Genomic DNA, 20,822 nt, shown 5'->3' on the forward strand with positions numbered 1-20,822 from the left:
ATGTGAAATTTTACATAATTATATATATATATTTTGTATATTTACCTAACTTTCTAAAATACTGTTCCAATTCAAAGTGCAATAATACAATACACAAATCTGAGATGGAACATTATTGTATAGTATATAACAGTACATAACCCTAACCCTAAAATAATTTCCAGCAACTGTAATTCATGCGTAAATACATTTATATACCCATACTCTCAAAAAAAAAATACAACTCTTTCTTTTTTACTAAATGTAATATAATGAATAAACAAGTAAGAGGTGACAGAGTCCCATCGCAGGCAAGTCAGTTCACTCTATGGCCATCTTGGGAACATAACAGCTATTTTCTTTCATGCAGCATCTAATCTAATTGACTGAGGAAATTCCAAAATTTCAAAAACTTCGGTTCGTAGAAAAAGTATGTGTAATAAAATAAATGCAAATTTTAAACTGATGTGCATGTTTTCTAATAGTGTTTCAACCCATCCCACCCACTGCCATTTTTTTGTTTTTGTTTTTTACAAACGAACCTTTGTACTTTAATAATTTACACAGATTAAGAATTATCCCCAAATAAGAGGATATTTGCAGGGATATTTCCCTTAGTTGTTTTACTAAAGGGCCCATAGGTGATAAGTTCTTTCAGTGACTCTCCAGTTCAAAGGCTACCCATATAATGCTTCACACCAGATGTCATGAGTTTTTTACTCGTTGAGTAATAAAGAAATTACCTCTCAAGACGTTGTGATTTACACCCTGTACCTGTATATATACAGTATATAATATATAATTTGTTCTTTTGAGTTTTCAATGGCCTGCAAAGTTTTGTAATGATCAGATGTTCAAATGTTTTTAAGAAAACTAAAAACATTTTTACTGGAAAAAGTTTTTACATTACTTAAAACTTGTTATGATAATTATCTGATATCATATGTTTAAAATAAGAAATGTGTGTTCCAGAAATGTATCAGGTGACTAATGATCAACAACAAGGAAATTCTGTCTAAAAATATTTTCCTTCCAGAAACAATTATGAAAGAATCTCAAAAAAAGAAAAGAAAAAAAAAGAGGCTGGACCAGCAAGAGCATATAAATGATGGTTTGGTTAGCTGTCTTTCTCAAGGAACATCCACTCAGGCTTAACTACAGGTAACCACATCAATTAACAATACTCTACATCATGAATAAGTACTCTTAAATATTTTCATTTATCTATTAGTCTATTCTTTTTTTGTGGATACGGTAAAAATTGTGTTGCTTGTTTTTTATAATTTATAATTTATTATGTCTTAAACTATTGTCATCTGCATATTCATTCAACACTTGTGTTTGGTTTGATCTAGATTCTCAGAGAGCAGTGAACAACTAAGCATTCCAAAATGATGCATTATTTCATGGTACTCTCTTGCCTTTATGCCATGAGCATGACCATGCGTGAGTATCACTAAACTCAAGTTTTTTTTTAAAGTCAGAATTTCAATACATAAATCAGTGTTGACTAATTGAATATGCATCAAGTGTTAGGCATTAGAGGACATTTTAAAAGTAGAATAGCAATAAATTGTCAGGGTTTGACCTGTGTATAACTAAAAAAGCCAAAATAAAGGTCCAATAAAAAAGGGTTTTAATCATAATTGTAAAAACATTGATTTTAGAGACCAATAGCTGTTAATTACCTTTCCAGCGTTACCTGATCATTACTCGTACTCCCCTGCTGTTGGGGACGGCAGTGGAACTGAATTTACCACTTCACAAGAGGGTCGCATCACTGGAATCAGAGTTTATGAATATCCCTACTATGGATACTACTACAACAACTACATCAATGGGTAAGTTTCCCCAAGCACTGCTAGATATTTACACATTTAGGCAACATTTTATCAATTCCAAAAAACCCTGATCTGTCATAATTGTGTTAAAAATGTTATACCTGCACGTAAATCCATTTTGCAACAAATGATACACTTCATATACAATCTGTTTTCTGTAAGGCTAATTTTTTACTCTGTATTGCTTTTGTGTTAGTTATATGGTATTTTGCTGTGAATTATTTTAACAATAATGGCACATTCTGTTAAAATCTGTTTAGGCTCCAGTTGCAGTATGATGGTAACTGGACACAACTGGTTGGCACGAATGTTTATGGCAATGAAAGGTCGATGACACTCTTCGACAACGAATATTTCGTTCAGGTCTCTGGAAAGTATTACTCTGGTTCCATTACTGAGCTTATGTTTGTCACCAATGAGGGGCGCTCTTTCAAAGTGGGGCAGCCTAGTGGACTTTCATTTAACCTCTACCCGACCCATGATGGAAGTGCACTGCGCTTCCTCAGCGGACGACATAGTGGATTTGCCCTTACCTCCATTGGGGCTCACTGGGCTGTGTTGAACAACAATTCCACATCATAAAGTCAGAAATATCTCACTGGCTAAGAACACAAGTGTTTATGTGAGGAAAATGCCAGTTAAAAAGTAACTTTCTAAGTAAAAATTAATGTACTTATTACTAAATTCAACACTAAGGAGACTGGTGTAAACTTATTTTATTCTTAATCATGCTTTAAGTGCTTCTTTACACAACAAATCCTAAAGGCTATCAATGATTCTATTAAAGTTGATTTTTATTCAAACTTATTAAAGCACATGATATATTTTTTTTTCCATTGTATGAAGATCACAATAAAATGTACTTATTAAAATGTTTACCATGCTGTTATCATTTATTTTCTACTTTCATATGCCTTTTATGTATAGACTTTATCATTTACCTATGACTCAGACTTTCAATCAAACTTTACAAATTCATGTAAAAATGAATGCTGTCAAAATGAATGCGTAAATGCATGCGATTAGTTTTTTTTCAGTTCAACACAATTAATGCAGCATCTGTTTTTTTCATATATGATCACGCTCTTATTCATGCAAATGCTTTTAAACTATTCAAGCATGACAAGGCACAAAAGAGAACACAGTTCAGTATTGGTATGTGAATCTCCTATGTGTGACACACACACGACTTGTGCGCACAGAAAGCCACTTCGCCGGCCTCACTGAGTTCTCTTTCGAACTTGAATGGACAAAAACACAAAATTATGTCAAAATGCCCGTTTTGTCGAGTATCCCCGCAAGCACAGTCTAAAATGAGTTTAATAATAACTGGATAAATATTTTGAATGTTCTGATCCAATCTGACTTCTGACCTGTAATGCAGTCTAAATCATAATCAAACTGTTCGTTTTCTCCAAAGCTGCTGTATAAATTACCTAAATTAATAACTTTTTGCAACAGAAATGAAACAACACTGAACTTACTTAAGATGGACCATGAAACAATTTTCTTCTAGAACTGCTGTATAGCCAAAACAAACTTTGTTGCATTATTTTCCTGTTATCAATGTAAAGCTGCTTTAAAACAATATTTATTGTAAAAAGGCTATAAAAATAAAGGTGACTTGACTTAAAGGGGTGGTTCGGGATTTTTGACATCGGACCTCATTTTTAAGTCAGCCTGGTTGTTATTCATCAGTGGAGACATTTTTTTAAAAAAATTATCCAGTCCTTATATTTGGATAGTTAGCCGATGCTAGGCTAGCGCGAGTCAATAGGTATATGTTAGCCAGCCATTAAAAAACGTTTTACCCACTCCACAGTGCACCAAACGCAAATCAATTATAACACTAGACTATCGATGTATATGTCCGTTGAGAGAATAATGTTAGAAATCAAACTTACCTTTCATCACATTGCATTAGTTATAATTTGTTCCCTGTAATCATAAGCCTTTGTCTACAGCAGCAGCGGAGTGATATTGATTACCTAGGCAACCGAGTGAGCCGGTCCACACATGATGCAAGAGTACCGGCATTTACCTGCCGCAGGCACACTTTGTGTTTACTTTTTGCCGCATTACTAACCGGAGCATAGTAAAATTCCGCAGCTGCTGAGAAACTAGTTCCTTTGGGATCATTGAGATGAAAGGTAATGTTTGATTTCTAACATTATTCTCTCAACGGACATATACTAGTCTAGTGTTATAATTGATTTGCGTTTGGTGCACTGTGGAGTGGGTAAAACGGTTTTTAATGGCTGGCTAACATCTACCCTTGACTCGCGCTAGCCTAGCATCGGCTAACTATCCAAATATAAGGACTGGATAATTTTTTTAAAAAAAATGTCTCCACTGATGAATAACAACCAGGCTGACTTAAAAATGAGGTCCGATGTCAAAAATCCCGAACCACCCCTTTAAATGAACACAGAGTTGTGTGAGAAAATAGGATGCAGATCCGCATCATGTGTGGCAGGTCTTAAAGTGACAGCAGCCTAATAAACCCTCTACAGTCTGCCATTAATGTTAATCAAAAAACAAAAACAAAAAAAACCTCAATGCTCTTAATTGAATAACTTTTGTGGCTTGTATCTATACTAAAAATGTATCTATATTTTAATCTACATTATGCAATGAAGACTGTGAAGTGATAACTGCTTTGATTCTGGCTATTTCTGTAAGATCAAATGTTTAAAATATAGCCAACTGTCTTTCTACATTGTTTCTACATTAATTTGGAGATTATTGGAAATTATTACACTAAAAACACTTTAATGTTGTGATTAATCACAATTAATTACAGAAAATGTGTGATTAATTAGTTATTTTTTTAATTGATTGACAGCACTAATAAAAATATAAATATGAATGTTACATATTTAATACTATGATAATCTAAACCAGGTATGAACTAAACATTAATCCTTATTTATTGTGTGAAACCGTCTCGGTTGCGACTGTAATATTTTGTATTTTTAAAATATGTAATGTTCTATTTGTTAAAGTATAGATTTAATCAAGTTCGTGTTTTCACAAATTTTTACATGTAGCCTATTGCAAAATTACGGTGATGCATTGCTGCCACTTACATATTATTTTTTTCCCTCAATTATGTCGTAATAACGAGATCTTATGTCGTTAAAACGACATCCTTTTCTCGTAATAACGAGATCTTATGTCGTTAAAACAACATTTTTTTGCCCTTATAAGGATATGTGTAGTCATGTACAAAATATGCCTTTATCCACATAAAATTGATAGCCAATCATGTCTTTATCACACTTCTACGTTCAAAAAGCTTAAACAAATAGTAGCAGCCCACAATCAGGCGTAAATGAGGCCCTTTTTTTAAATATATTTTATATGGGCCTATACATTTTTTTTTAAATATAATATATTATATATAGGGCTGGGTATTGGCAAGGGCCTCACGATACGATACATATCACGATACATGGGTCACGATACGATATATCACGATACGATACAATACGATACATATTGCTATATTGCAATGCTTTTTTTTTTTTTAAATAAAAAATTTAAAATAAAATAAAATAAAATAAATTGAGCTGAATATACAAATTGCTATGTACCACCTGGGATATTCTGGTATGTGTATCACATTATATTGACAACTCAGCAGACACAAACTTAAATTCCAATTTATTCGCAAAGGTATTTGCATTGTACAGTCACTGAACAGTGAACACACTGAATGTATAAAAGACATATCACTAAAAACTAAAAATGTAAATGGCACAAAAATTATATAAAATAAAGTGCATCAAGTAAACAATATTTTTAAATCTGAAATAGTATGTTGTAACTTGTAAATAAAAAAATAGTGCATTAAGTAAATGTACATAAACTCATAAATTATTACATTTTAAGTATCCAATGTGAGTAACTTTACAGTTCCTGAGTAACTTTAGGCCCATCTGAAGTGAACACTGAACAAACAACAAGGATACAACAATAGCTTAAAATTTTTGTTCAGGAACAGAATTTCATCAACATGTTCCGGGCTAAGTGCACTCCTCTGTGTTGTGATTATATCCCCTGCGGTAGAAAACACTCTCTCTGAGGAGACACTCGTGCCCGGGATACACAGGTATCTTTTTGCGAGGTGGGACAAGAGTGGATACTCGCTCTGGTGTCGCTTCCACCAATCCAGTGGATTAGCTCCAGCAAGTGACATGGGAGCTGCCTCCTTGTATCTGGTCATCTCCTCCTCTGCCTGGTCATGTGTGTTTTTTTTTTTTGTGTGAGGGTCTCACTGCACCACCATATGTTTGTCCAAGTAGGTCAGCTAGAGTGAAAGAATCCCTTGGTCTTTTGGATGGGCCTGCGGAGATGTCCTCTTGCACAGGAATGTCCTCTACATTTGGCAGTGGCACTATATCCGCATCAGTCTCTCTCTGCTGAAAAACAGCAAAACAACATCAAATTAGCTTTTGATTCTGTGGGTATTAGTGAATCAGTAAATAGTCCCAAATACAAACAATGACAATTCTCGGCCATTAAGCTCTCATGTAATATAAATATTTTGATGTAATATAAATACTAATATTTAAAGTTTAAAATGCATAAATACTGGCAAATTGTATAAAAAAAAAACTCCAATTGGTTATATTGATTGTCTCTAAGTGAAAATGTGAATAGATTTCCTCAGACAGGAAGGGCAAAGCCTTAAACCTTGGATCAATAGCTGAGGCCATGTAAAGAATCTCCTTCTGCTCATCATCCAAGTACCTCTTGCTGAAATCCAGGCATATGGCAGATTTCATTTCTTTTGTCATGGTGGAATCACTGGAGCTCTCTTGTAGATCATGGATTAGCTGAGCATGGAGTGGTGCCACAACTGATATTGTTGGGCTGCTCTCCTCTGACATCACAAGTGTTGCTACCTTCATGGGTTTCAAAGCGTTGACAATTTCTTCAGCAGAAGTTATGTCTGCCTCACTGAGGGTGCAGACTTCCTTCTCAGTCTTCCTCACTTCACCTGAGAGGAGGGCTGCACAGATGGCTGGCTGCTGCTCAAGAAATCGCTGCAGCATGTCAAAAGCACTATTCCATTCAGTAACCACGTCAATCATCAGTTTATGTTCGGGTAGCTGTAGTAGCTTTTGTTTTTGCCGTAGTACATGGCTGGCTGTAGTGCTGCGTCTAAAAAAGCTGGCTATGCGTCTCACTCTTCCCAACAACCGTGCGACTGATGGGAGCTTCAGCGCGCGCTGTGAAGCTAAATTGATGGTGTGCGCGAAACATTTTGCATGTGGAATGCCGGCCAGCTGCGCTGCTATGTTCATGTTTGACGCGTTGTCTGTTACGATGGCTGGGTCCTTCCCTTTTATGTCCCATTCCTCCATTGCAGTTTTCAGTAACTCTGCAATGTTACTGCCAGTATGGCTCTCATGCATTACTCGTGTCTACAAAACATGTGAAACAAGCTCCCACTCCTCTGAAATGTGGTGTGACCTAATCGTTACATACGACTCGGTCGCTCGAGAGGTCCACGCATCGCACGTAAGGGCGACTCTCTCTGCAGATGCAAGCGATGTTTTTACACTTATCTTTACCTCTTCGTATATCCCGGGAACTGCTACGTCCGTTATGTGTCTGCGAGTCGGGATCACATAGCGGGGCTCCATAGTGTTCACCATATGTCTGAAGCCGGGGTTTTCTACTACACTATATGGCCGCAAATCTTTACATATGAAATAAACCACTGACGCCGTTATATTCTTTGCGCGAGCTAAGGTTAACGGCAGCTTGTTGATGGTATCCAGAGTAGTTTGCCTTAAATCAACAGGTTTCTGTTGAGGTTGCAGTCCTGCTATTTCAACTGCGTGGTGCCTTGTTAGGTAAAAATGCAAGTTGGTTGTGTTTCCTGAAATTTAATTGTAGCTAGGCAAAGCTTACAAACGGCATTGTTTTTATCCAGTTCATTACTGCCCGACTTACTTTTAAAACCAAAGTGCTTCCAGACGTCGGCTCTGAAAGCAGCAGGCGTTTTTAAATTTTCCACCATTTTCTCACTCCCGCTAACTTCTGAGACATTGGCCGTTTAGAGCAACAACTACAGCAGAGGCGGAGGACATGGTGACGCACACAGAGGGATTTGATGAAACATTTTATTATTATTACTATTTTTTTTTAATATTGATACTAGAGGTTGAAATATCGATACACTATCGTGAAAAAAAATATCGCGATAGTAAGCTGTATCGATATTTTTGCACAGCCCTAATTATATATAAGATTTATTTTTGTTAATCTCTTCATTACCCAGAGATATAATTAACCAAAAAAAAACCTCTAACAAAACATAGCCTAAGTTGTTACAACATTGTGTTCTTATTTTGTTTAATTAACGAAATGTCAATCTTCGTCTTTATAACAGAAGATACAATACAATACAAAAATCTTCAAGATACAGCCTACAATCTTCACATGTATAACGGATTGTCACCTTAAAAACAGTCCTTTGTGTGGTGGAATAAGCAATGATATATATGAATGTATGGTTAATATCTTAATTTAATCTTTATTTTATTATTTTATTAGTTCTTAACTAATTATGCTAACTCAACTAATTTAATGTAAAGAGCTGGATAGCCTACTAATTACTAATTAAATAATGTCAAATATTAAATGTAGGCTATTGACTAGAGTTGCCATAGACTAAAGATTTTTCTAGATTTCTAGTCTAGATTTTTCTAGACTAGACTAGCCATTAGGACTAATCGCACGTTTATATTCAATCCTGGGTGCATGTAGGCTATAGCCTATTCCGCGCTCAAGCGCATGCATAAAACTTGCCGCAAAGCACCAGCAAAAGTAGGCTAATGATAGCCTATAATAAATGTGTCTGAAAAAAATAACGAAGCATTTTAATTGTTTATTAATGAGCTAGTCTTTTTTAAATCAGTGTAGGCTGCCTGCAAACATATCTCCATACATCTCTGCTGTAATTTAGCCTATATGCGCCTTTCATACAGACTGGATTAGCCTACATAATCAGATGGTACCGTATTTGCTTTCGATTAGATTTTTTTCGTTGGTGGACATTTTTTTTTATAAACTTTATATTTCTCATGTCTGTGAGGCTAAGTTGTCACTGTTTTTCAGTTCATTTTTGAGACGCGCTCCAATTCACAAAGATCATGAAAGCGCACCCTGTTCGTTTTCTTTTATTTTACAAAAGCACAACGTTTTCTTGTTGTTGTGAGTTTACACAAATAAAAGTAGTTGCGACTGATGTATTATTCTTTTCTGTATGACCAGAAATGATGGAGTATTTTAAGTTGTTTCCACTGTTGATAAGAAAATGCGAGTGATGGCACCGGCGCCTCCATGTCATGCAGTGCGCGCTCCACACTCCGCACAGACACTTGGAACACTTGACGCGTTTATCTGTATAGGCAGCTGAAACACTTAGCCTATACAGATAAACGGCCAATGCGTGTTTTTCTTTAAACAAATTCGTTTAGGCTTTAAAATAAATATTGTTTGTAGGCTAACTAATGCCACAATAATTTGTTTATTTTATTGGCTACTTGTATTTTTCATTTTTGTTTTGCATTGAATACCATTTAAAGGATTTGCTGTGCACTGCAATGCCATCCTGCCATAGAAAGACACGTTAAGAGCCACCAATATTTTCTTTATAATAAAGGGTTTCTATGGGAGGAAAACGCTTAACGTATAATTAAATGCGTTGTGTTCATATTCTGGGCTCATCTGCTTTTCTGTAGGATAGTATGGTTTATTAATAAGGTGTGTACAGCATTTGATCTTTATCACTGAAGTAGCCTATTAAGCCACATTAAGCTTTTTCTGTATTATAAGGGTTTTCTATGGGAGGAAAACGCTTAGCCTAATGTGCAATTAAACGCAATGTTCGTATTCTGGGCTCATCTGCTATTAATAAGGTTTGTACAGAATTTGATCTTTTAACATGTCCATTGGGGGCTGCTTCTTCAGCTTTTTGAACATAGATGTATGATAAAGACATGATTGGCTATCAATTTTATGTGGATAAAGACATATTTTGTACATGACTACACATGTCCTTACAAGGCCAAGACAATATGTCGTTTTAACGACATAAGATCTCGTTATTACGAGAAAAGATGTCATTTTAACGACATAAGATCTCGTTATTACGAGAAAAAGATGTCGTTTTAACGACATAAGATCTCGTTATTACGAGAAAAGATGTAATTTTAACGACATAATATCTCGTTATTACGAGAAAAAGATGTCGTTTTAACGACACAAGATCTCGTTATTACGAGAAAATATGTCGTTTTAACGACATATCTCGTTATTATGAGAAAATTTGTCGATTTAACGACATAAGATCTCGTTATTACGAGAAAAGATGTCGTTAAAATGACATAAGATCTCGTTATTATGACATAATAGAGGGGAAAAAATAATATGTATGTGGCAGCAATGCGTCACCGTTCAAAATAATAACTACATTTACATTTATATGATTTAGCAGACGCTTTGATCCAAAGCGACTTACAAATGAGGAGAGCAGAAGCCATTAAACTAATAACAATACAATATGTAAGTGCTGTGAGTGACCCTTTCCAGTTTAGTCTAATGCATATGTAATTGTTTATTGATTTATTGATTTTTAAATAGATATAGAGTAGAAGAGAAGAGAAAAGAAAGTGTTACTATTAATGGATCAAGTGTTGCCGAAAAAGATTCAACGTTTCTTGAAAATAGCTATGGACTCAGCAGCTCGGGTTGAGTCTAGGTAAAGGTCCACAGACACAGAAATGAAGATGTAACCTATGTATCTTCATTTCACAGCTAACACAGTACGTTGTGACGACGTCGTCATTTGGTCAGCGTGAGACTGCGTGACATTACTTTATGACAACGTTGTGAGGACGTTGTGGTAAAGTTCCATTTTTTATAATCTTGGCTAACGTTCCAGAAACGTCGTGGGCACGTCCTCAAAAGACATTGCAGTTTACGTTGTAGAGACGTGGTCCACTGGCCACCAGATAACTTTTAAGAAAATTGCATTATGCCATTTGGATATTAACCTAAATGGAACATCTATCTATAAATTACAGAAACATCTGTCTGTCTGTGTGTCTGTGTGTGTGTGTGTGTGTGTCTGTCTGTCTGTCTGTGTGTATGTGTGTCTGTTATTCGCATATCTCTCGAACCGTAAGTCTGATGGATTTCAAACTCGACAGGTGTCTTGCTACGGGCACGAGTAAGTGCAGTGCCAAGTTTGACATTGTTTGGATGAGAAATGCAAAAGATATCGTTAAAAATACCAGTAAAAGAAGCACTTAGAAGGTTGTGGTTTAAAAATAAACATTCTGACATAAACACTCTGTCAGCTATACTGTTTACTTATGAATATTATATTTTATTCACGGCCATCATTTGTAGTAACCTATTCACAAACTGTTTGCTCAAGCGTAGCACCCCAGTGTACTCAAGCGCACCTCGGGACTCGATCGCGAAGCCAAAGCTGAAGCGGTCTCATACAGTATGAAGCAACCCGAGCGGCGTGACTGCGGCTGCGGATGCCATATGCCCCAGGAGCCTCTGAAATAGTTTCAGTGGAACCGCACTCTTGCCCTCGAACTGACGAAGGCAAGTCAGCAGTGACTGCGCGCGCTCGCTCGTAAGCTGCGCGCACATGGTAACCAAGTCGATTTCCATACCGAGAAAAGAGATCCTCTGCACGGGGCAGAGTTTGCTCTTCTCCCAGTTGACCCGAAGGCCCAGACGAGCTATGTGCCGGAGCACTAAGTCCCTGTGTTCGCAAACCTGGTCTCGAGAGTGAGCTAGGATCAGCCAGTCGTTGAGATAGTTCAGGATGCGAACCCCGTGTTCCCGTAGAGGAACAAGGGCTGCCTCGACGACCTTCGTGAGGACGCGAGGAGACAGGGCTAGCCCGAAGGGGAGAACCGCGTACTGGTATGCCTGCCCCTCGAACGCAAACCGTAGGAACAGTCTGTGTCGAGGAAGAATGGAGACATGGAAGTAGGCGTCCTTCAGGTCGATCGCTGCAAACCAATCCTGTGGCCGCATGCATTCGAAAATGCGTTTGGCCGTGAGCATCTTGAACGGCATCCTGTGAAAGGAGCGGTTCAAGACGCGCAAGTCGAGGATCGGTCGTAACCCACTGGATTTCTTCGGTACAATGAAGTAGGGGCTGTAGAAGCCGGACTTCATTTCCTGGAAAGAACTGGAAGCCATCTCTGAGCAGCCCGTCTCAGGAGCGCCGCTTTGCCTGGCGTTTAGCGGGGCGCGGGGCAGGAGAGGGCTGTGGCGCCTTCCTACGGCTTCCTCCACGACGCGCCCCGGGTGAAGGCTGCTGCTGGGGCCGTGCGGGAGGGGCGGGAGCCGTGGGAGGGCGCCCACGGCGGCGAGCGGACTGAGGCACCTGTGCCGACGGCTGGGTGGAGGCAGCAGCGGGCCGTCGGGGCAGGACATGTTTTAAAGCCTGAGTCTGCTTCTGAGCAGTCGAGAACTGCTGGGCAAAGTCCTCGACTGCACCGCCGAAGAGGCCAGCCTGGGATATGGGGGTGTCGAGGAACCGGGTCCGCTCGGCCTCCCGCATGTCAGCCAGGTTAAGCCACAGGTGTCGCTCCTGGACCACACATGTGGACATCACCTGACCCAGGGAGCATGCGGTCACCTTCGTCGCTCAGAGAGCAAGGTCGGTGGCGGCACGCAGCTCATCGAAGAGCGCTGGGTCAGTCCTCCCCTCGTGCATGTCACGCAACAACTGGGCCTGGTAGACTTGCAGCGTTGCCATGGCATGCAGTGAGGAGGCTGCCTGCCCCGCAGCTCTATAGGCCTTCGCCACAAGGGTGGAGGAGAACCTACAGGCCTTGGAGGGGTGCTTAGGGTCGCCGCGGGAAGAAGCACTCTGAGGACATAGTTGCATGGCAACAGAGCGTTCAACCTGGGGAACCCCAGTGTACCCTTTGGCAGCCGCCTGGTCGAGAGGAGGAAAGGCGGAGGAGGCCACCGAATGATCACGGGAAGACAAGGGTGCCTTCCAGGACCTCGTGACCTCCTCATGCACATCCGGGAAGAAAGGCATTGGGGTTGGGCGCTGACGGGGATCAGCGGCCGCACCCAAAAACCAATTGTCCAGCCGCGAGCGCACTGGACCGGGTGGTGGAGACCACTCGAGGCCAATGGCCGCGGCTGCCCGGGAAAGCATGGCCGTCAGCTCAGGATCAGACACGGACAATGCTGGCACACCCGAAGGCGGCAGCACAGCCGAATCCTCACTTCCCGAGGACTCACGGCCACCTTGTGATGCCGCGATTGACATCTCATCTTCATCTGGAGCGCCGAATGAGATCCGCGGCACGCCGAGAGACTGTACCGCGGGCTAATTCGGAACGCTCGCGGGTTGCACTGTGCTAGAGGGGGGTGTGGAGCGTGGAATAGTCTGCACTTTGTTCCACACTGTAACCCTCAGGTCACCCTGGCCGCCAGCCGAAGTACCATCTCTTGCGGAGCTCGTAGATCGGGGTGCGGGTGAGGGGACTCTCCCTCGAACGAGGTCATTGAGTCTCGACCGCAACAGCGCGATGGTCATGTTCCCGCAACGGGAACATGATTCATCCACAAACGCTGCCTTAGCGTGATCAATGCCCAGACACGCAAGACAGCGATTGTGCCCATCAGAGTCCGAAATGATGCGACCGCAATAAATTAAATATTTATTTTACTGCAGTACCTTTAATTTCTCCAAGCTAAAAATCCCCATAGTCAACATGTTTTTCAGGCCATTTCAAGTTTGATTTTGACGTGACATAAAGCGGTGATATCTTAGAGGCATATTTGTTTACTTACTTTCTTCCCATCAACGCCATCATTATCTTCATTCGGGCCGATTCAAGAACGCGAACGAAAACAAGAGGCGGGATTTATCACACGAACCAATCAATCATAACCGATCCTATCCAATCATAGTGCAAAGGGGGCACTGCCTCCTCTCATGCGACTTTCCCCCATTCATTCTCAGTTACCCCCAAACCTAAACCCACCACACACATTAGATTAGTCTGTTTTAAGTCAATGGGGAAAGAGTGTACTGTAACTTTACCTGCGGGTGTCGCTGTTGGGCAGTGTTAATTTATAAAAACAAGTGATTTATACATGTTTTAATGTCACATTTTGTAATATTTATTTTTTATTTTTTTTGTAATATGGATTATTTCTCAACCAGTTTTTTTGAGGAGACACTGCCTCCTTTGCTTCCTCGGAGGAAACGCCCCTGGTCTGTACATGCAGAATTGTTCCCATAGCGTTTACGCCTTGACCCAGCGTCTCGTTCCCCTCTCAGGGAACCCACCTGAGGCGTTCCTTCAACTTAGGCTTAAAAAAACAAACAACAACAAGAAATATTTTAAACTGAAGAATATTAAGTCATCTAAACTAAATTATTAATTGCAACTAAACTGTTTGAACGGCTGTTTGAAATCCTTAGATTAAGAAGTAACAGACAAAAGTGTGCTTAAAATCAAAATAATTTATGCCATACTCTGCATTGATTCATGCCACATTTCAATAAATAGATTGCAATATACAATATAGAATATACTTTAAGTGTGTAATAGGCAGTATGAGGAAAACCCACATACTTTAGAGAACCTTCATCATGTGGACTTTGTTCAGGAGGAAAAAAATTGTAAAAGCAATACATTTATGAAATCAAACATATTTAATACAGAAAAGCTTTTTAGATATATACACAATAATAATTATATGACAATGCATAAACGTACTCTACAGAATTTGGGTTAAGCTTGAAATTTGTTTGGGTTGAAAAAAATGAAATTTACAGGCTACTTGAAGAAGAATATTATTATTATTTTTTTAAAGCATCTGTGTTTACAGACTTTTTAGTGACTTCAGTCTTTTTAGAGGCAACATAAATGCAATCCAATATTAAACAACAATGCTAAAAAAAGCACACACACACACACACACACACACACACACACACACACACACACACACACACACACACACACACACACACACACAAAAAGTGTATCTTTGACTATACATTGTTAAAAGAACAACCAGTCAGTAACTACACTGGACTGCCTTTCCCAAAAGCATCGTAAGCCTAAATTGATCGTAGAACAATTGCCACCAATGATCTATCAACTTAGGCTTATGATGCTTCTGGGAAAGGCAGCCTTGATTAGTTAGTTGTGATTGATTCACTAAAATGAACCGACTCATTAGAATCATTTGTAGTGTCATAGTAGCCGGGCCTAATTTTCTTTGTTTAATGCAAACAAGGAAGGACAAATAACAAAACCCTAAAACTTCTCATCAAATTGAATCTGACAGCTCTGAATATCAGTAATTACTGTGAGATTACCTTGGTGACTCATGGTAACGAAACGTTTTACACATTTTTTTTTTATATGGATCCTCAATAAATAATTTCTAAAGAAAAACTCAAATGAGAAACATAGCGTTGGTTAAAATTTTACTTATAAGAAAAATGCTATGCTATATATTAGCATTTTGCTTCAACCACAGCAAAATTGTCTTGTTATGTGATTTAAATTTGCATAAATTGTACCTCAGGGATAGTTTTAAAAACAAATCTGCTTATGTATCTTCACTTTTTGATCTCCAAGATTTGTAATTCACAACTGTATTTCCTGCATAACACACCATAGCTAGTGAGGCAAATATCTGAAAAGGAAAAAGAACACAGCAATTTGTCATTCAAATGAATTCAAATAATTCATGTAATTATGACACACACGACACATACAAAACTCAGTACAGTAATGTCTGTTTAGTTAATGTCAACAAATTAATTCAGTCCAAGAAATATAATCAGTTGTGGATAGAAAGACATTGCAGCACAGGTGCTATGTTTGTTGTTCATAAGAAAACAGGAGTATTGATAAACTAATCAGAGAGAGAAGTTGCTTGTCATACCGTTGATGCCACCCAGCTGATGAAGTAGTAGCGCCCCCTAATGGCCACATTCGAAGATACAGCATTAATCACAGCTGCTGTCAGGTACAATACAGAGGCGCTGCCATTAAAACATATTCCCTGTGAATTTAGAGGCCTTCAGTTTAATGAAAGTTTGGATAAAAAAAAAAAAAAACTTTTTTAACATTAATTTGTGTAGTTCTAATTTACTCACCAGCATTTTCCATGGGATCTGGGGAATCCTGGTGTGGGCCATGGTCAGGTAAAAGAGGAAGAGAATGACAGTAAGCACCCAAAAAAAGACTGACACAAACATTACCCACCCCAGTGCAGGAACATGGAGGTACTCCGTCCCACCAATCAGAGTCCACACCAGAAGCCCAAACACCTGAGATTGAAGATGGAGCACAGACTTATAGGACTGAAACAGCACTGTTCTTTTGATCAAGTGAAACACACAAAAGTGATCTAAAACCAACTATAAGAAAGCAGATAACAGTATCATTGAAACAGTATCAATGCATTCATTGATAAAATGTATAATTTTAATGCATGGATAAAAGCCTCTGCCAAATGCATACGTTTAAATCACCAACTCATATTTTAAAACCTGAAAAAAAAAAACTTTTGGATTGAGCTGTAAAAAAACATTTTGAGAAAACAAAAAAACAATGACAATTATGCTCTCTACGCAGCAGAACAGGGCCTTTCCACCACCCCTTTTTGACACCATGTTATTCTCCAGAGATCTCCCACCCTCCCTTCCTGTTATATACAGCCAAAGAATTTCTCACTGTGCATGGTATTACAGGAAAAATTATTCTGGGTTTAGAAGACAGAACTGGCTGTAGATTACGGCAGGAAAGGGAATGATTGAATTTGACTCAGAGCATGTGGTGGAAGGAAGAAGAACAATACAAGCCGAAAGGAAGAGTTTGTTTCCCAACTGTTTTGGTTGGTCCTCTTCCTCTCTTTTCATAGTGAGTAAGCATCTTCATAACCAACAAAAAGTCTTAAATGTTGTTGTTCCTTTTCACTACATACTCAAGCAGTCCCTTGTGAAGAATAAGTGTGTTTGATTGTATTGAATGTACACATGTGGTACACTTCAAATCTTTAAAACCTGTACTTGTGGAAAATATCATTTTAATTATAAAGGGCGACTGACGTGTATAAAAAGAGTACACTTTCATCACTATGTTTCTAAACACACTTAAGTATAACAAAGTGCACTTTGTAATGTCAAACTAAACATTTTACCTTAAAGTATATTTTAAATCATTATGTTTTAATAAACTTGTGTCATGTACACTTGCTTTGATGTGTCGACTAACATACAAGCACATGTAAAGTACCTGATTATAATTTAACTGTAGTGTGATACTCAATATTACAAGTTAATATATTTTAAATATATTAAATTGCAACTTCATCATTACAAATATATTTAAATACATGACATTCAATTTGCAATAGAAATTACATTAAAGTACGTAAGTATATTCAGCAGTACACTTTAACCATATTTCAAAGACAATAGAAATAATTAAGAAATTATAAATATAAAATCCTACTTAAGCACTCTTCAGTTCAGCTAATTGCAATTGATCTAAACTGCAGTCTACACTATTGCCTACATTTAATAGGCTATTTAGTAGGCCACATTTTCATTGAATTACACAGTTTGCACTCAAATATAGGTCTATTATTTTAAAGTAGCCTATATTATTTCTGAAATAATTCCTCTATTTAAAAGTATTTTAAAGTGTAAGTTTCACAAGTGATAGTCTATGTTATAAAAGATTGTAACATAGAAATAAAATATTTCAAATCAGGACCTGTTTCACTTTTACTACCGGTATATCAAAAGACGCAGCGATCCTCCACTGGGAAATGGAAAGTGGAAAGAAAACTTGTGACAAAAGGTATTCTTCTAAATAGTTACCAATCTAGACTTCTTTCATTCTAGTTCATTTTACTGTAATATGTTTGTTTCATCAAGTGACTTAAAATAGGTAATTAGCTATAGGATAAACCTATCTAAATAACTTTAGATGTAATGAACTGAGGTAGCACATTCACGGCATACTTACGATTTCTCCAGCCATAAACATGCCACAGGCAGAACGAATAAAGTTCCCATCATAAGCCAACTTGGAGTGTAACAAGCCTAAACTCTCTATATTTGAGCTTTTACTTGTTCTGTCAGTACTGCTGCTGCTGTCGATGCGGGACTCGGAGTCGACCTCCATTCTAACGGAATTACTGTAAAACAAACTCCCCGAATGAGCAACGAAATGATCCTCCCTACTCCCAAAGGAAAGGAAGCATAGGCTACTATGGTGAAGGTTTAATCCATTCGTGAAAGAATTGTTCTTTGTCGGATCTTTTAATCTGTTGAACCGGTTTAAAATCAATCTGGGGTGGGTTTCCCGAAAGCATCGTTGGCCAACTATGGTCGCAAGTTCATCGCAATGTCCATTGAACTCTATTGGTAACGACGGAACTTGCGACCATAGTTGGCCAACGATGCTTTCGGGAAACGCACCCCTGGACTGCGTTTCCCAAAAGCATCGTAAGCCTGCTAAAATGCTCGATCCATCGTTATCTGGAAACGCAGCCCTGAACGATTTGTTCATTAAAGGAGAACTCCGGTCAATTTTAACATTGAGCTCATTTTTTTGTACATTTGGAGTGCTGTCAATACAGAGAACAACGACAAAAATCGGTGTTGCCTACGGCGAGTTATTCTATTTTTAAAATTTGCACCCTGTTGACTTCAATGGGGCAAGTACTAAACCTGCTTTTAGGCTCTTAACATCCTTGATGTGTCATTACAAGTGCACAGAAAATGTGAGTGATTCCTTCTGAGTGAACACGAGTGGATCTGACTGCAGTAGATGTAAAAGATATGAATAAAAAAGATGTTATTTAAGCCAGCGCAAATACCTGTTAACATCCTGTTTTTCGGTTGAAGTCCAAAGTAGTCGATTGCCGAGTTCACGCGCATAGGTTTATCAAACTTCCCTACCCTCACGTCTCTTGGATAAGACTACTAGACCTATAACCCATGTCAAATAAGACAGTCTCTCGTAATGAACCGAAAACAGAGAGAGAGGAGTGATAGAAACCAATTCTATACGCTTTGGTTAGCCTACCTGCAGTCATTTAAGCTGTGAATGCAGGTATAGGCCTACCCTTTTTTTTCCTTCGGCAAACTATGGTTTTGAATGTTTGGTTTAAATTTTTTTTTTTTTTTTTTTTTTTTTTTGTAATTTATTTACTTATTAAGGCTATTTATTGGTAAATATTAACTTCAACCAGCGCCCTTTTTGCTCTTTGTCTTCTAATAGTAAGCTATTTGTACTGAATGACAAACTAATGCAACGGAAACGATTCTTTTAACCAGTTTGAGTAATTCATTTGTAACCGACTAAAAAGAGTGATTTATTCGCGAATTGCTGTAGCATATTATTTCATATTAAACGAATTGACACAAAGGCATAGCCTGCAATAAACAGCGATATGTGTGTTTTAGGGTGTTTTCACACTTGGTCCTTATCATGGATCTGAATTCGGTTCTTTTCAAGAGGACCCAAGTGTGAAAACGGTCTTAGCTAGCCACAGTATGCTAAATATAGCTTCGCTATTGGAAATTATGTAGGCTAGTTGTTATGTTCCAGTTATGTATGTTCCGGTTCTCAGCATAGCTATTATCGCTGAGTTACAGAGCAACGTTAAAACGTGGCAAAATTAATATTCACACGCCAGTCATTTGTCGTCTAAACGTAGCACTGTCATGACCTAATTAACATTAAAGAGATACGTTTTGGCATAATAATTTTGCTTTTGGTGGAAGAGAACCCAACGCCTCATGACAAGAAGACTTCATCAGGTGCATTTAACCTGACATCCTGATCATCGTATGACCATCTGTGATTTGCAATGTGAAGGCAACTGAGACAGCAAAACATTTTTATTAGAAAAACCAGCACAAATTACCAGAATACCAGAATAATAATTCAGCTATAGGCCTATGTCACAAGGGGGCAGCAAATCCAAAGAAGTTGCTTGTCAAACTAGAGCTTAATCTATAGCTGTATTAGTGTCTCTATGTCCAGTAGGCTATTTTGCAGAAAATACCAAATTTTCAGTAATTAAAAAATGTGACTATAGGCCTACAATTAATTGTTTTATTTGTGCTATCTTGATTTCACATACTATTTGACTCATTACTAGAATAGTCAAATATTATTTAATCTAAAGAGCAACATTAACAAGACAGTCATTACATGACATCGCTATGGTACATCAAATTCAAATCATATGGGGAGCAACCAGTCAAATGTCGATTTTCTGTTATAATGTATATATAACACAGTCGCTATAAACCTATTATTTGATAGCTGGTAGACCTCATCCTTTCTGCCAGCTCTCTACATCAAAGGTTTGCTTTCACTTTGTTGATCTGATTTTTTATTTATGACTAAACAAACCTGAAAATGCCATGAAAGCATCTGGCCCAGCTGTGTTGCTGTAACCCGACTAATACAGTTTGTTACAGGGAATATCAGTGAACGGGATCTAGCTATTGAATTAAAAATATTTTATTTGAGAGAATACAGCTATTGTTAATACTCTGTACAGAAAACAGCACATATTACAATCCTGGAAAAGAAAAAAAGAATCCGATGGAACTGATTAAATTAAGTTTTTTTATATATATTCAATATTTGATCAGAAATAAAATTAGTCGATCAATCCATAATCCACTTAATTTAATGCTAGATTAAATCCAGTTTTATGGATTATTATATGTAATATTTTAATCAAAGTCTATAGGTTTAGTTCTTGAAATTGCCAATACTGGTGGAAAATAATGGCAAAATAAGATGTCCACTGCCCAGCACCCTGCGTGTGGCCTGTTCGTCTCAGTAACCTCTAATTATTAATTGTTGTTCACAGCGGTTGCCGTGTAGTCTGTTGTAAAGGTTATGCTTTCGATAAATGCACAGTTCC

At 38.2% G+C, this 20,822-nt stretch overlaps 2 protein-coding genes across 3 annotated transcripts; one reads left to right on the forward strand and one right to left on the reverse strand.

The window, feature by feature from the left end:
- Window positions 1–1,111: 1,111 nt before the first annotated feature.
- LOC308704203 (zymogen granule membrane protein 16-like) lies at window positions 1,112–2,696 on the forward strand. The gene is made up of 4 exons (XM_081388346.1): window positions 1,112–1,140; window positions 1,335–1,425; window positions 1,676–1,820; window positions 2,081–2,696. The coding sequence occupies exons 2-4, from the start codon at window positions 1,371–1,373 to the stop codon at window positions 2,400–2,402; spliced, it is 522 nt and encodes a 173-aa protein (XP_081244472.1). The 5' UTR covers window positions 1,112–1,140; window positions 1,335–1,370; the 3' UTR covers window positions 2,403–2,696.
- A 2,773-nt stretch (window positions 2,697–5,469) lies between these two features.
- Window positions 5,470–18,407, reverse strand: cmtm8b (CKLF-like MARVEL transmembrane domain containing 8b). Of its 2 annotated transcripts, XM_081389034.1 has the most exons (5): window positions 17,897–18,407; window positions 16,018–16,191; window positions 15,804–15,923; window positions 15,436–15,551; window positions 5,470–6,244 (listed from the first exon to the last, which is right to left on the reverse strand). In XM_081389034.1, the coding sequence occupies exons 1-4, from the start codon at window positions 18,053–18,055 to the stop codon at window positions 15,465–15,467; spliced, it is 540 nt and encodes a 179-aa protein (XP_081245160.1). In that variant the 5' UTR covers window positions 18,056–18,407; the 3' UTR covers window positions 5,470–6,244; window positions 15,436–15,464. The 2 variants fall into 2 exon arrangements, with proteins under 2 accessions (XP_081245160.1, XP_081245159.1); XM_081389033.1 differs by lacking the exon at window positions 5,470–6,244 and having other exon boundaries at window positions 14,037–15,551.
- Between the last annotated feature and the right edge of the window lie 2,415 nt (window positions 18,408–20,822).

The sequence above is a fragment of the Scardinius erythrophthalmus genome (assembly GCF_964197995.2).
Source record: "Scardinius erythrophthalmus genome assembly, chromosome: 16".
Lineage (NCBI taxonomy): Eukaryota > Metazoa > Chordata > Actinopteri > Cypriniformes > Leuciscidae > Scardinius > Scardinius erythrophthalmus.

Excerpts from the sequence above, each read along its gene's own strand:
- LOC308704203 (XM_081388346.1), top strand. The coding sequence starts at position 1,371 with ATGATGCATTATTTCATGGTACTCTCTTGCCTTTATGCCATGAGCATG. Across the intron at positions 1,426-1,675 it reads TGCCATGAGCATGACCATGC|CGTTACCTGATCATTACTCG; the intron begins GTGAGTATCACT and ends TTACCTTTCCAG. Across the intron at positions 1,821-2,080 it reads TACAACAACTACATCAATGG|GCTCCAGTTGCAGTATGATG; the intron begins GTAAGTTTCCCC and ends AAATCTGTTTAG.
- cmtm8b (XM_081389034.1), bottom strand. The coding sequence starts at position 18,055 with ATGGAGGTCGACTCCGAGTCCCGCATCGACAGCAGCAGCAGTACTGAC. Across the intron at positions 16,192-17,896 it reads TGTTTATGGCTGGAGAAATC|GTGTTTGGGCTTCTGGTGTG; the intron begins GTAAGTATGCCG and ends CTTCAATCTCAG. Across the intron at positions 15,552-15,803 it reads TCAGCTGGGTGGCATCAACG|ATATTTGCCTCACTAGCTAT; the intron begins GTATGACAAGCA and ends TTTCCTTTTCAG.